This window comes from Solanum verrucosum, unplaced genomic scaffold (assembly GCF_900185275.1).
Source record: "Solanum verrucosum unplaced genomic scaffold, falcon-dt-bn FXZP01000229.1, whole genome shotgun sequence".
Taxonomy (NCBI): domain Eukaryota; kingdom Viridiplantae; phylum Streptophyta; class Magnoliopsida; order Solanales; family Solanaceae; genus Solanum; species Solanum verrucosum.
The window spans coordinates 1,511,254-1,527,513 of record NW_026020011.1 but is presented as its reverse complement, the minus strand read 5'-3'; the positions used below and the strand labels follow the sequence as shown (position 1 = coordinate 1,527,513).

The 16,260-nt window shown below is 34.4% G+C and overlaps 1 protein-coding gene across 3 annotated transcripts; it reads left to right on the top strand.

Annotated features, from left to right (window-relative positions):
- The first annotated feature begins 239 nt into the window (after positions 1–239).
- On the top strand, positions 240–11,869 carry LOC125820495 (KH domain-containing protein HEN4). 3 transcript variants are annotated; one of them, XM_049499937.1, is made up of 9 exons: positions 240–1,008; positions 7,914–8,288; positions 8,550–8,801; positions 9,510–9,714; positions 9,801–9,889; positions 9,991–10,040; positions 11,141–11,180; positions 11,324–11,494; positions 11,578–11,869. In XM_049499937.1, exons 1-8 carry the CDS (start codon positions 295–297, stop codon positions 11,465–11,467), a joined length of 1,869 nt encoding a protein of 622 aa, XP_049355894.1. In that variant the 5' UTR covers positions 240–294; the 3' UTR covers positions 11,468–11,494; positions 11,578–11,869. The 3 variants fall into 3 exon arrangements, 2 of the variants coding, with proteins under 2 accessions (XP_049355894.1, XP_049355893.1); XM_049499936.1 differs by having other exon boundaries at positions 11,141–11,249; XR_007442514.1 differs by lacking the exon at positions 11,141–11,180.
- Positions 11,870–16,260: the final 4,391 nt, after the last annotated feature.

Sequence of the window (16,260 nt, the reverse complement as noted above, 5' to 3'; positions counted from 1 at the left end):
TTAATAAAATATTTTATATATATGACACAATTTTAATTTATAATTTTTTTTTCTTTTATCAATTTAGTGAATTTTTTCTTTTAAATTTCGTGTCAAGTTGAACTATGTCATTTTATTGAAACGGATAGAGCATCTTTTTTTTATATAATTAATTACTATTAATCACTATATTTATACCAAATCTATCCATATTTTTTTTTATGATTATATATGCAAAAATACAGGGGATTAAAAAAAAAACCCCTCTCACAAGTCCACTTACATGCTTCTCTTTTCTCGACGCTTTCTTCTTTCATGGACTCATCCTTCGCCCACAAACGACACTTGGACACCACCACCGCATTTGATACTTCCACTCCGACCACCAAGCGCCGCCACCAACTGCTGCCGTCCTCGGCAACTCCGCCGTCCAATTCCTTTCGTACACCACCACCACCGCCGCCATTTCTGAAACTCTCTCCCGGTGAAGCATTCTTCCGAATCCTCTGTCCGGCGGATAAAACCGGCGGTGTGATCGGAAAAGGTGGAGCCATAATCCGACAGCTCAGAGAGGAGACTGGTGCTAAGATTCGCATTGATGATTCACTAGCCGGCTGCGATGAGCGAGTTATCGTTGTTATAGCCGACTCAACGAAGAAAGATCAAACTAGCTCGGATGCTGGTGGTTTCAATGGTGAAGAATTACCTCATTCGGCTGTCAATGATGAGTCATCATCCCAGGCTCAGCGGGCGTTGATTAGAGTACTTGAGAGGATTTTGAAAGTGGATGAGGAGGGGAATGCGGTTCAATCGGAAGGAGAAGGGAGGAAGGATGAATTTAGCGATGTGAGGAGTCCACAGGGAGTGGTGGTTTGTAGGCTTTTAGCACCGAGTAATCAGGTTGGAAGCGTGCTGGGAAAAGGGGGAAAGATTATTGAGAAGATAAGACAGGAGACTGGAGCTCAAGTTAGGGTTTTGCCTAAAGATCATATGCCTGCTTGTGCATTACCGGGTGACGAGTTAATTCAGGCAATGCACTTTCTTCCTAATTTCCAGTTGTCTTGAATTCAATTATTTATTTGGTCACTTGCAGATTTCATGTTACTGTCTCTGAACACTTCTCTATGTACTGAAGTCAAGTTTTATGCTTGATTGGTAATTTTAGTCATGCTCATAACTTCCATGTACCTAAAGGAACACCAGAAGAAAGAGAGAATTCTCCCAATGTGTAATTAACTAAATACTCAAAAAAGCGGAATAAATGAAGTTCCTTTCTGATAGATTCTCTGCTGTCTTGTGTGCTCACCTGTCCAAAATAGTTTCACAGAGTATCCAAAATAGCGATTGGAGGAAGAGGTGGAATATAGATTAATATACTTGAGTTTGTAGAAATATGTTGAAATAATAATTGGAAAACAAAAAAAGGAGCCAGTAAAAATGTTACATCTAATTGAAAATATCACATAGCAGTATGTTTTCTCTCCAATTCACTATACAAAAGATTGTAATTTCTGTCTATTAAGGAAGTAAGTTATTTAGAACTGTCCAGAGTGGAAGCAGATCAAGAAAAGTTGAGTGAAGGGAGTATGTTTTTGGAAGTACGGAACTTGATTGAGTTGGAGGGAATGTACTGACTGATTTTATTAACCTTCATAACCAAAGTGCACTTGACAACATCCAAAGGGGACCCTTGGACGCTTACTCGGAGCGCAAGGAGGTGCATGCACGAGACAGAAAATCCACCTTACTTGCAAAGTACATATAGATAGAATAACAGAGATTTTACTATCATTTGATCCTTCCACCTCTAAGTTTGGCTCTCGTCACCTCAAAAGTTGATAAGAACAGTAGAATAATATCACCAACTCCTCAAGTTCCTAATCCTTCTATTCATTCTACAAGGCAGAGGTTAAAAGTATTGTTCTGACACCGAAGGTTAGACATTACAAAGCAATAACACAATGGAAATAAAAGATCAACATATCTCCAGCCATTGTCATGGTGTAGTCGGCAGTGGCGACGTTTGTCAGCCGTGTTTCGATGAGTCTTTCCTACTCTTAAGACCTTCTAAGCACTCAAAACCTCACTCTTAGATGGTATGGAGTTTGAAGAAGTAATGTGCTTAGGGACCCTTGAACCAAATGTCATATATATAATTGTGCTTCCATCAAGAACGGTTTTCAGCCGTTGTTGTGATGGACAACAATTTCTAAGAGGTTATGGGAAGTTTTACAACATGGAGAAGTTACCAACCTTTAGAATAGTGGGATAGGTCCATGTCATACAGGCCATTTCAGCAAATTGCTAACATTCGCTAACATTCTCCCACTTGGTTCGTGTATACTCTAATCCCATGAATGAAACATTATACACGATCATAGCGATATTTCCTCTAAAGATAAATAGTATCGTCCATGTATCACTATGCATTATGCATCTAAGCCTTAGCCCATATTACTTGATGAATAAACTCAATGTTTATTCTAGGTCCATAATTTAGCGACATTTCTCAAAATAAAGTGAATGTCCACACAATTACAAATACTAGAAATATCATATAAATAGAGTTTCAACAATATTTGTTGTTACAATGAAATTTGACATAGTGGAACTAAGTCCCATTGTGACTACATGATCCTTAAATATCTTCAATGGCATGCTTTTAGTTATAGGATCTGATGAATGACCACTTTCTAATCTTTAACATGTTCTGATATGGCTAAAAACTTGATGTCAATATGCTTGCTTTTGACTTCCACTTCAGTTATTCTTAGCCATAAAGACAACAACTGAATTGTCACACTTTAACTTTAATGGCATAGAGATAGAGTCGACAATTCTTAGCACAAATATGAAACTCTGCAACCATACATCATGTGAGGTAGCCTCAAAATAACAAACTCAACCTCCATAGTGGAAATAGTAATCAAAGTTTGCTTGGGCACTTCTCTAAGATATAGCTTCAACAGCTAATGTAAAAATGTATCTTGAAGTTTATTTCTGTGAATCAACACAGCCAGCAGCGTCAGAATCAGAGTAGCCAATGACTTCCAAGTCATCTGGTCGTTTGTACATAAGCATGTAGTCTTTTGTCCCTTGAAGATATCTTAAGACTTTCTTTGCAGCTCTTTGGTGGTCAAGACTTGTATTATTCTGATATCTTCCTAACATTCCAACAACAAATGCTATGTCAGGTCTTGTACAAACCTGAGCATACAAGTTTCCAACAATAGAAGCATATGGAATGTCCTTCATTTGTTCCCTCTCAAGATTGTTCGTCGGGCACTGATTCAAATTGAACTTGTCACCCTTTACAATAGGAGCTACACTTGGTGAACAATCTTTTATTCAAAATCTCTCTAAAATATTATTGAAATAGGCATATTGAGATAGACCTAAGGTGCCTTGATGTCTATCTCGATGATCTTAATGTCAATGACATAAGACGCATCACCCATGTCTTTCATATCAAAATTTTTAGAGGGAAATTGTTTCACTTTATGTATCATTCCCTAATCATTAGATGCAAGTAAAATATCATTCACATATAGAACTAAGAAACATATTTTACTCCCACTAACCTTCTGGTATATACATTGATCCATAATGTTCTCAACAAAGTCGAATGAAGAGATAACATTATGAAATTTTAAATACCATTGACGTGAGGCTTGTTTTAGTCAATAGATGGATTTCTTTGCTCACCATTTAAATACAACAAGTGCTCAACATTACTAGAGGAGAATCTGTCAATTTGTTCCATATGAACCTCTTCCTCTAGATTACCATTGAGAAATGCAATTTTACATCATTTGTTGCAATTATGAATCAAAATGGGCTACTAATACCAATATAATACGCAAGGAATCCATTTTAGACATAGGAGAAAAGGTCTCTGTGTAATCAATTCTTTCCTTTTGAGTGAATCCTTTAGCAACAAGTTTGAGATTCTTTCTTAACTTTAACATGTTTTCTGATGGCTAAAAACTTGATGTCGATATGCTTACTTCGACTTCCACTTTTGTTATCTTTGCCATGAAGACAACAGATGAATTGTCACAATTTAACTTTGATGGCTTGGTGATGAGATTCAATGCCTAGATATGGATACATCATGTGAGGTAGCCTCAAAATAAGAAACAAACTCAACCTCTATAGTGGAAGTAGTAATCAAAGTTTGTTTAACACTCCTCCAAGATATAATTTGGACATGCATAACATTATGAGTGGAATCATTTTGTAAATTAAGAGAGAAAAGACCATCAGACAATGTAACATATCCAATAAGTTTAGATTTATAAAATAGATTGGAATTGTCTTTTCAAAAGAAGGAATATCCTAAAGGTACAAGTCTTGATACTAAAATTAAACTCCTAGAAAGTTAGGAACATAAAAGGCTTTTTCTAACTCTAAAATGAAACCACTACTAAGAACTAAATTACATGTCCCAATAGCTTCCACATGCGACTGCATCATGTTTCCTGAATTGACGCTTTAGCTCCCACTGACTTACGCAGGTTTCTTAAATCCTACAAGGAGTTCGTAATATGAATTGTAGAAGCAATATCAATTCACCATGTATTTTTTTTTTTTTTGAGAAATTCACCACGTGTTATGATTAACATCAATCATATTAGCTTCATAGCAAACAAGAGAGATTGAAGTACATTTCATCACAAGCCATTGTTGATACTTGACAAAATCCGGCTTTATGTGCCCTTTCTTTCTACATAAGCGACCTTGGGATTCTTTCTTGATGCAAGTTTCAAGTGGTGCCTTTCCTTTCCATTTCTTATTGGCTTGATAGGTCTTCTTTTCTTGAGTAGTCATGAATGCACTTTCTCCTGCTTCCTCGACCTTCCTCTTGAGCACACTTGCAATAAGTTCATTAATAGACCATATATCCTTATGTGTAAGAGATCTTACTGTGCAGGCAGAGTATTCAATGTATAGTGCACACGAAAAGTTTCAGACATTACGACCTCAAAAGTCTTTAGTTGAGCCTCTTAGTCTCGCATCTTTATGATGTGCTCACGCATACCTCTCACACTGATGAGCTTCATTGATGAGCATTTCATAATTAAGGTGCTGGCAAATACCTTATTTGAAGTTTCAAATTGTTCATCAATAGCCTTTAGTAATGCCTTGACATTGTTATACTAACAGAATCACGAATACCAGCAAAGATTTTGGTCTTAATGAACATAACACTTAAACGGTTGGAGTACTCCCATTGTTCACGAAGACCAATCTCATCTTGAGTGTTGATTTCATTAATAGATGGTTCTTCTTTCCTTATAGCATAATCAATATCCATGCACCCTAAGTGAAGGAAAATTCTCTCCTTCTCGATCTCATAGTTCTCACCATTCAGTTCAGGAATATTTGTGATAAATTTGCAAGTTGCATAACTGCAAAAATATACGTACATACTTGACATAAATTTGAGGCAAATAATAGAAAATTGAATCTACGGACATAAAATTGCTTGTGGGCTAAATTTTAATTCAACCTTATGATAAAGTTATCAATTTACTAACATGATATTCTTATCTTTATGATAAAACTATTAGACTCTCATTCATGATTCATGTGTGTAATTATGAGAAGCATTTAATATTTTATCCTAATTATATATGCGACCCAAATAACCCGTCAGGGTGGCCCAGTGGTTTGGTCTTGGGACTTTCATGTTGGAGGTCTCAAGTTCGAAATCCCTTGCCAACGGAAGCAAAGGGTTTGCCTTTTGGCTCGAGCTCATCGCACCGGGCTTGCCTAGTGCGGGTTACCTCTCCAGTCTGGTTTGCGAGCTATTGCATAGGAGCAAGAGTTATATCCCGTGCGTACCCAAAGGGTAGTGACTGCAAGTTTCCCTTATCATAAAAATATATGTCACCCTATAATAAAGGTTTTTGAGTTATTCTATCGTGCATAATTTATCACAATTCTAATGTCTAAAGTTTCTTTATGTGATCCTTAACTTTAAAATTTTATTCAATTAAAGATGTTGTGGCGAATCTTCAATCAAATAAAATTATAGTTACTCGGACATTAATCCTTATTTAATATGTATAATTTCCTTATTTGATCCAATATTATTTAACCAAGATAATTGTGGCTAATCTCAATCAAACAAAATTATAAGAACCACTGGACATTAAATCAAAATCTTATACAAGATTTATTGCTGAACATTATGCAATGAACTTAAATTTCACGTTCTTAAATATGAATATGGAAAGAGACACAAATATTACATACAGTAGACATAATAATTAATTAAGTACATAATAGTGAATCAGCTAGGACCACCTTGCAAGGGTAAATACTCCTGGGTGGCTTATAGCGAAGTAGTACCGTGAGGGTGAAGCAGTCAATTGAGTTCCGAACGAATTAGCTCCTTGGTTTTAAAACATGATGAATTGCATATGATCGAAACCCCTTGCCAACGGAAGCAAGGGGTTTGCCTTCTAGGTCAAGCTCGTCGCACCGGGCTTGCGTAGTGCGGGTTGCCTCTCCTGTGTGGTTTGCTAGCTATTGCATAGGAGCGGGGGTTTTATCTTGTGCGCACCAAAGTGTAGCAGCTGTGGGTTTCCTTGTCTCAATTTCAAGAAAGGCAACTCCAACAGATAAATCATTTATCTTTATTAAGCCCAAACATAATTAAGTAACTGCATAAATATAATAAAACAAAATTAGAGACCTAACTAGTTGCGTGACCCACTGACACACTGAAACCAAAACGGCAGTCTCTTTGCCTTTTATTATTACTTTATTAGTTTACGTTACATAAATAAAAGACAAAAAGTTATAACTGACTGTGGGTGCATTACACGAATAAAGGCAAAACTTCAAGACTTCAACCACAGTGCAACACTTAAAACACACTATATAGGTTGCTTTCTTCCTCTTGACGGGTCATTCGACCCGTTTGAAAACTTAGTTCGTGTTCACCTGTTAAAGACACCAAAAACAACATATAAAATTGAAGATTGCTAGAAAATCGATTTTCATAAGATCTCTACCATTAGAATACTTCAAAAGTTTCAAAACAAGATCTAAAATTAAGACTAGTTTTAGTGGTTTTTAGAAATTCCAAAAATCAAACAAGCAGAGGTTAAAAGTATTGCTCTGATACCAAATGTTATACATCGCAGAGCAATAGTGTATCAGAAATAAATGATCAACATACCTCCATCCATTGTCACGGAGTAGTCGGAGTCAGCGGCGTTTTTCAGCCGTGTTCCGGTGAGTCTTTTCTACTCCAAAGACCTTTTAAGCACTCAGAACCTCACTCTTAGATGGTATGGAGTTCAAAGAGGTAATTTGTTTAGACCTTTCCCCAGGAGCCAGTCCCACTAGTGCTAGTATCAATAGGAAGATCTCACTTCTGTTTACTCAGACGCCTCTTTCTTAGCGAAGGGACCCTTGACCCAAATGTCATATATATAACCGTGCTTCTATCAAGGATGATTTTCAGCAGTTGTTGTGATGGACAGCAGTTTCTAAGGGCTTATGGGAAGTTTTACAACATGGGGAAATTACCAACCTTTAGAATAGTGGGATAGGTCCATGCTTCTCTATTCCTTCTACATCTTTATTTTTTCTAATTGCACCACCAGAGCAGGCTGATTTAGTAGATGACAAACAGATGCGGTAGTCGATCCTTTTAAACAACTACCAGAGACCAAGTGTGCTCCCGATAATCCAATACCTCTACCTAATACTGAGTAATTCTGCTACAAGTATATGTGTGTATGTCTGTGAGGATTATATGGAATTATGTTATTATAGCAGAGGCACATGCCGGGTTCATTTCTTAGCTTTATATGAGATTGATTTTTGTTCATTTCATTGATTATCTCTGTTTTGCTTGTATGATTACGTTACTCTGTATATGGTTTTGACCGTTGAGGGGATATCTTTGTGTGCAGATAACTGGAAGCTTTTCAACTGTGAGAAAAGCTCTGTTGTCTGTTTCAAGCTGCCTTCAGGATAACTCTAGGGTAGATTTAGTAAATCCCTCTACCCCCAAATTTTCAGGGATGTCACAAAATGGAACTGGTTATCACACACCCGAGCAGTTCTCGAGGAGTTCTGGTGTTGAGAGTGCTGGAATCAACCACAGGATGGTCTTGGAGGAAGAGGTCGTGTTTAAGGTGTTATGTCCGGTTGACAAGGTTGGAAATTTGATAGGAAAAGGTGGCTCAATTATTAGGGTGATGCAGACTGAAACTGGTGCATCTGTCAAGGTTGCTGATTCAGCATCTGATTTAGATGAAAGAATGGTTGTGATATCTGCAAGAGAGGTGCGTAGGCTGACCATTAACTAAGCAACTGTTTCTGCCTATTCTCACAGACCCACTTGCATTTCCTACGTTAAAGTGAATTGCTCACTTCTTTTTTGTGTCACTTCGCTGTCATATTATCTGCTGCATAGAGTCAATTTGTAGATTTTTTAACTTATTCAGTTGATAATGGTGTCAGAAGGAACTGGTGTTGATCTTTTAACCTCGCTACTCTATCCTTGCAAATCTTTATTGAGATCAGCTTCTTTGTTATTCCTGCAGAACCTGGAGCAAAGACATTCCCCTGCTCAGGAAGCTCTTATGCGTGTCCAGGGCAGAATTGCTGAGATTGGATTTGAACCAGGAGCTGCAGTTGTATCAAGGCTTCTGGTACATGCACGTCACATGAGTTGTCTCTTTGGTAATGGAGGTATCCTAATTGCTGAATTACGACGAGTCACTGGTGCTAGCATTCGTATTTTCCCCAGAGAACAATCTCCAAAATACGGCTCCCACACAGAAGAAGTTTTACAGGTAGATACAGATTTTCCTTGAAGTTTATTCTAAAATATATGTAAGACTTCACGTCTCAGCTAGGTTGTCTTTGAGTGGTTGTCTGGAATTTTTTCAATATGCGTTATATAGCTTAGTTATATATATGGTACCGCAGCTATATAACTCATTGCCTGGAATTTTCTCTTTGGGTTGTTTGGGGGTGGGGTAGGGGTGGGGGGAGTTGTTACATTGAGGTTAGTGTTCTGATAGAGAAATCATTGTGTTTTGTTGATGATCATTGGAGATACATATTTTCTGTTTCTGTATTTGTTAGATTTCCTGACTACACTTTATATGCTGTTTTGTATTTGTTAGATTTCTAGTAGATAAATATCTATCTAAAGTGATTGCATTTCTACCTCTATATAACTTGCAATTCTTGGGGGAAGGGGTGGGGAGGGAGTAGCATTTATGATGCAAGTTAGTATTTAGATAGACTGGTCAAAGTGTTTCATTGATGATCATCAAAGAGACGTGTTTTCCATGTCTGTGTTTTGTATTTACTACATGAACTTGTATCTCATATAAATTGAGTTGCATTCTGTCTCACTTGGTGGAACTTACCTTCACAAGAGCTATGTGAAAAAGATAAATGAGAAGGAGTGCAACCTTGTTATCTTCCTTTCATGTGTGTTTTTTACTGAGGGAATTTTGCCAATTGGCTCCTGTTGTTTGAATTCTCTACAGGTCATTGGGAGCATGCAGTCTGTCCAGGATGCTTTGTTCCAAATTACTTGTAGGCTTCGTGATGCAATGTTTCCTGTGAAACCACATGTTTCAACTATTGCCCCTCCGCATTTCCCCCCTTACTCTGAAATTCCATCCCCATCATACAGGCCAAGGCACGATCCTGCTTCTCCTAGTTACCACTCACCTATTGGCTACCCTCACGGTATGAAACATACTTGGTAATCCACCCAAACGGTATGAACTGTTGCCTGCAATTTTACATGATTTAGACTGTAATGTTTTATTCAGATCGTGCTCCCCATTTCTATGGCTATGAGAGACAAGGGCATGCTCCGTATTTTGATAGACCTCCTTCACCTGGAAGATGGGGTCCTCAGGTTTGTTGGGGCTCTTTCCAGTAAACATAAATTATTGATACGTTTTTATGACAGGGTTGCATTTCTGACTATTTACTTTCCTACTTTGCTGTTTTATCCAGGCAGTCAATTCTAGAAATACAGCTGGAGTGGCGGATTGTAGCAGTGCCAGGTAACTTGTTTTCCTCTGCCTGGATCTAATGTATTAGGTTGCTTAGGATCACTACAAATAACTTGAAGCCATCCATTGAATCTCCCAGGGGAGTGCTGGGTTGGGTGTACTAAAGGGATACTGGTTTCCCTGTTGGTGCAGGACTCACCAGTTTCTGATTTACTTGGGTAAACTTATTTCTTTTTGGGGCAACTAGTGTGATCTTCCTTGTGCAGCTTTAAGTGAGAGTAGTGGGGAATTAGTTGGTCGCAACTTAATTAGGTTCATCGCAGTCTACAGCCATGACGCTAATGATGCATAAATGATTTTCAGATGCTAATATGAATTTAAAAGCTATCCAGAAGGATGAACTCAATTCACTATTTTCCATTTCTGTTGGGAAAGTTATATATCTTGGTATGCACAACCTAGACAAACCATGTAAAAGAACTTGTATCCATGTGGAAGCAAGTTAAGAGGTGGTCATAAAAGAGTCGGCATAGAGGATATGCTATTGCAGTCGTCAAATTCTGTTAAACTAGGTTTTGGCAGCTGGACCTTTATAAAAATTGGGTAAACGTTAGTATGTAGCTCTGCCGTTTGAGCTGGATGAGGGTAGGTCTGTTAAGTTCTTCACTTTCCTGTAATTTGCATTTAAGTTGTAAAGTTCTTATAAACAGGGTTTGTAGATAGATACATATATTACATTATGAGATATCCTTTGCTGAAAAGTAAAACAATGCTACTTAGGATGGGGATGTTGTATTTAGAGGGAGCGTCTCTTGTAAGAATAATATCCACCTAATACTTCAAAGGCAAGTCAGTAAATGTTTGCAGTGCTTACGGGTCAACTGTTTTAAGAGTTGAGTTGTAAAGTTTGTGTTGGAGATAATTTTGGTCCTTAATTAAAACTTGACAATAGTATAAGAAGTCTGTTGGAGATACTTGAGGTGCTCGATTCGTTGCTAGTGGGATTAAAGAGAAAGGGGTGTAAATCTGAACAATTGACTTGAAAGTTCTTGGACCTACATTCCTCCTATTTTTTCTTAATTGATTCGTATTCTTGTTTAATTTGTCCTTTATCGTTTCCCTTATCCACTATGTAAAACTATCTGTTGCAGTGAGGCAGCACCTAATTTGCCAGGGACTACTGTTGAAGTTGTAATTCCTGAAATGTATATAAAATATGTTTATGGAGAGGATTCTAGCAACCTTCATCATACAAGCAGGGTAGGTCAGTTTGCTCTAGGAAACTCTGTTTTTCTTATAGGTAAGGTAAGTTAACATTTGTATTTGGTATTCAGATTTCAGGTGCTAAGGTAGTAATTCATGATCCTGTAGCTGGTTCTGCATACGGCTCTGCTATTTTGTCAGGGACGAAAGATCAAGTGGAATATGCTCAGACCCTTATTCATGCCTTCATCTATGCTGAGAAGGGGGACACATAGAGCTTGTTTCTTACCATGATCCTAGAGGTAGCGTATGCGGTGGTCTGTTTTTCTCTTGCAATTCAGTTGACATGTATTTGTGATGGTAAAATAATTGTTGGAACATGTAGGAAGAACATAGTGTAAACATTAACAAAGTGGAAAGACGGAGAATGCAGCAGCTATTTGGGAATGGAAAAAGTCAGCTATGCCTGTTTTTTTCATCATATTTTTTATGTTAGGAGTATTTTACAGGCAAAAATAATGTAGTATATGTAAATGTTAAAAGCAACGTGCACATGAATTTGTCAGTTCATTTGATTCTTATAGGAACACAATTATGTGGTTCTGTAAGCTATACAATGCAGGTGTATCTTTCTATTATTAGTTTCAAATTCTGATATTTTCCTTTGACTAGATATATATATATATATATATATATATAGGGAGTAAAATGTGTTGATAGTATTTTCAGATTATTATTTTTAGTTTTATGTCCGTATAAAAAATATGAAAAGATCATTAATATTGTTTGGCGAGTGCCGATAAGTACTATGGAGAGTGAAGCCTAGTTTTTTTTTAAAATCAAATACTCCTAGTTTCTAATGTTAAAAGATGTCACTCTTTTAGAATAGACTAAAAAGAAAAGAGTCGTACATACAATAAAATAATTGGGAGTGGTATATGTGTAATAGAGGAAGTAAAGACTAGAAGATTGATTAAGGTGTTTATTTAGTAGATAAAATATTACATCAAATCTTAAAATTTGATTATTATTATTATTTTGAATACGTAAAAAGTTATGTAGAATTATAATGAAATTAAATATTTTAAAATAAAAAATCGTCATATGAATTGTTACAAGTAGTGAATTTTTTCCTTTGGTATTTTCATTTTCCTTAACTTCTCTTCCCCACATGGAGTAGGAGCATATGATTCGTCGTATGAAAGCATTAATCATAGAAATAGACACGTACAAAGAGTTCATTAAGTAACAAGTCTTTTCACTATTTATTTCGAGACGGTGACACTCACAAAAAAGTCAAAAATCAATTTTTTTAGTAAAATAATAATATATTCAGTGCAATACTATAAGAGCCCGTTTGGCCATGAAATCATGATATGGTATCATGATATGGAATCATGAGATGAAATTGAAGGTTTGTTTGGACATGCGATATGGAATTTTTGTGTTGTATATTTTCTCATAAACATAAAAATTCCATAAGTTGTAAAACTATTAAAATAGCCCCAATTGTTTATTCAATCTTATCAAATAAACAAAAATTATAAAATCGCATAATAAATTATTACAAAGTTATTTGTTCTTCAGTTAAATAATTGTTTCATCTAACTTTAATTTAATTAAAAAAAATTGAACATAAATTGTACTTGATATGTTCATATCTCTCAACTACTCTTACAAATAACCTATAAAGTAGAAAAAAAACATACATTAGTGAGTAAATATTAACTTAGAAGTTAAATGCACTAAGATAAAAATTAACAAACATCACTAACTTCTAACTATTTACAAGAAAAATCAATAGTTAAATATTATTGAATAACGAAATTTTAAAAAGTTACCACAAGTTTGAGTCAAAAACACTTCTAATAAAATTTAATCAAAAAAATTATAACTAGTCCACTTAACTAAATATTAATAACTAATTGATCAAATTTTCCTAAGTCCTCAATCAATTGGACTTGATATCCTTCAGTCATGTGAACGAACATTTTGCAAATACTAAGATTAAGAAAGTGCGGCATCGCCAATGAAATTTGTCTTTTATCAATATTATGCTTAGTCATAAGATTAGGACGTTTTTTTTTATTATGAAAAATCAAAAAAGTATTACTCCCTTTGTTCTCATTTATATTCACCAAATGAATTTCTACTTTATCATTTATATTCACCAAATTTAAAGTGATAATAAATTTTATATTGGTGAGAATAATAAATTTTAAAAAGTAATGATGTGATTATAAATTTTATTTACATATGAAACAAATGGTTAGTAGATATAAATGTGGGGTTGTTTTAACAAAATATAAACTCATGGATCAATTATTGTATTAAAATATCTCAAATCATGATATGAAATCACATGGTGATTCCATATCATGGTTTTTGGAGAATATGGTATCACCTCTCATGATATGGAATCATGAGATGAAATCAGCGTAAAATCGCATGTCCAAACGCTGATTTCATCTCACGACACCATATCGTAATATGATATCGCATGGCCAAACGCCTACTAAGTGAAGTGATTTATTTTCCTCTATCTAGTAAATCCCGCATTTATCTTTAGTAATAACAATTGTTTTTTTAACAAGAGAGGTTTATAGTTATTCCTCAATTTTTGACAAAGTAAACAATTACCCTTAGTTAGAGCTCCATTAGAGGTCAAAAGTGGCAAAAATGAGACTTTTTTCCTAATAATTTGGCAATTTTCCGTTCCTTAAAGTTATTCAATTTCGAATATCACCAAATAAAATTGACCATTTTCAGTTTTCATTCCTCGTTGCTTTCGCCCCCAACTAAAACATATTCCCCTCCGACTCAAATTAAGTGTTATCTTAGTAAAAAAATATGTTTATTGAAAAATCAATTAGATTACTTAACTATTTTTATTTAGTAAATATCTCTTGAAAATTGAATACTATAAAAAAGATAAAGTATAAAGGTATATAATAAAACCTCACTAAATTAATACAAGTGAGATCATAAAATTTATTTAATCAATAAATTAATATTTATTGACTTAAAGAGTGTTTTGAGATTCAATGAAGATTAATTTTGATTATATCAAAATCATTGTATCTTACTAATTTATGTATCATATTTATTGAATTTACATAAAAAAATATTTTACACCATCTTACTAAATTATGTATTGTATTTATTGAATTTATATGAGAAAAATAATTCATTATACATAATGTACAATATATGTGTATGATTTATTGTAATATATATTTTTGGTTAAATAATTCTTTATAAAATAAATTTCATTGTCTCTTAATAATAAAATATTAGTATTCATTATATTTTCACTAAAAATATTCAATGTATTATTATATAAGCAACAAAGTAAATTTATTGAAGTCATATTCAAAAATGTCTTTTCATTTAAAATTTGTCATATATCAACAATGACATTTGTTTTTCATCTTCTAATAACAACATAGTAACTAGACTTTCTGGATTAAAAACAGCAAACGTGATTCGATGATTAGCAATAATCTCTTGGCTGTAATGTGTTAAAAGCCAACACTCGTGTGTAATTCAAAAGATTTTAAGCTTTTGTTCTCAAGCATAACAAGTGATGGTTCTTCCTTTATCGCTCAAGTGTGTGTGTAGTAAAGCTATATTATACTTACATTGCCAAATTGAACTGTTTCTACTCTTTTGCTTTTGCTTAACTGCATGCTTTTTTGTTAAACTTTTCTTTCTTTTCCTTTGCGTGGAATGTGGTTCTTAGTAGGCGTTTGGCCATGCGATACGATATGGTATCGTGAGATGCATGGAATCAGCGTTTGGACATGCGATTTTATGCCGATTTCATCTCATGAGATGTGATTCCATATTCTCCAAAAACCATTATATGGTAATTCCATATTATGATTTGAGATATTTTAATATAAAAATTGATCCACGAGTTTATATTTTGTTAAAACAATCCCACATTTATATCTACTAATCATTTATTTCATATGTAAATAAAATTTATAATCACATCATTACTTTTTAAAATTTATTATTGTCACCGACATAAAATTTATTATTCTCACCAACATATAATCACTTTAACTCACACCAACCGATTGTTAAAGTGATGAAATATTTATGGTCTATGAGCATGAAAATATAGTTGCGGATGATATTGACCAACAAATGGCTCAAAGTAACAATGTTGGTTCGTCTTCTCGGTCACATGACTGAGAAATGCAAGTTCAACGTGAGGAAATTGTCCGTACTATGTGGAAGAATTATATTAAAGACTAGTACACTACAATTTATGTTCAATTTTTTTTATTAAATTAAAGTTAGATGAAACAATTACTTAAGTTGGAGAACAAATAACTTTGTAATAATTTATTATACGATTTTATAATATTTTGTTTATTTGATAAGATCAAATAAACAATTGGAGCTATTTTAATAATTTGACAACTTATGAGATTTTTATGTTTATGAAAAAATATACAACACAAAAATTTCATATCGCATGTCCAAACAAAACTTCAATTTCATCTCATGATTCTATATCTGATACCATATCATAATTTCATATCATGATACCATATTGCATGGCCAAACGGCCCTTAGATTGCCTTTAGAAAATAAGATGAAGAGGAAATAGACCTCTATGATCAAGTAGGCAACTTGCAGCGAGTAAAACAAAAGTATGCGTTTACCAAACCCAATCCAACCAAAAAAAAAAAAGAGAAGAAATTACTGATTTTAGTCAATTCTACTTTTTTGTGGCTATAAAAGAAAGAAATTCCCCTATTGACTTGACGTTGGCGAAATGATCTGGTGGACTCTTACTTAAGTTTGTATTGTGAACCCTTCTATTAATTGAAATAGTAAAGTAATTAATAAATTGAGATGGAGGTTAATATATATTATAGAGTATACTGCTCCCTTCATTTCAAGAATTACACATTTCTACCTTTAGTAAGAATTTAATTTTAAAATGCTCATTTTATTTCTAATAAAATAAATTAGGGGTCACACAAACATGTATGATTTATTTTAGATCACAAGTTTTCAAATTTTTTAATTTCTTTTATAAATTTCGTAT

Bases quoted from the DNA above. Each gene is read 5' to 3' on its own strand.
- LOC125820495 (XM_049499936.1), top strand. From the start codon at position 295: ATGGACTCATCCTTCGCCCACAAACGACACTTGGACACCACCACCGCA. The intron at 9,715-9,800 runs GTATGAAACATA...TGTTTTATTCAG, and splicing joins ACCTATTGGCTACCCTCACG to ATCGTGCTCCCCATTTCTAT. The intron at 10,041-11,140 runs GTAACTTGTTTT...TATCTGTTGCAG, and splicing joins GCGGATTGTAGCAGTGCCAG to TGAGGCAGCACCTAATTTGC.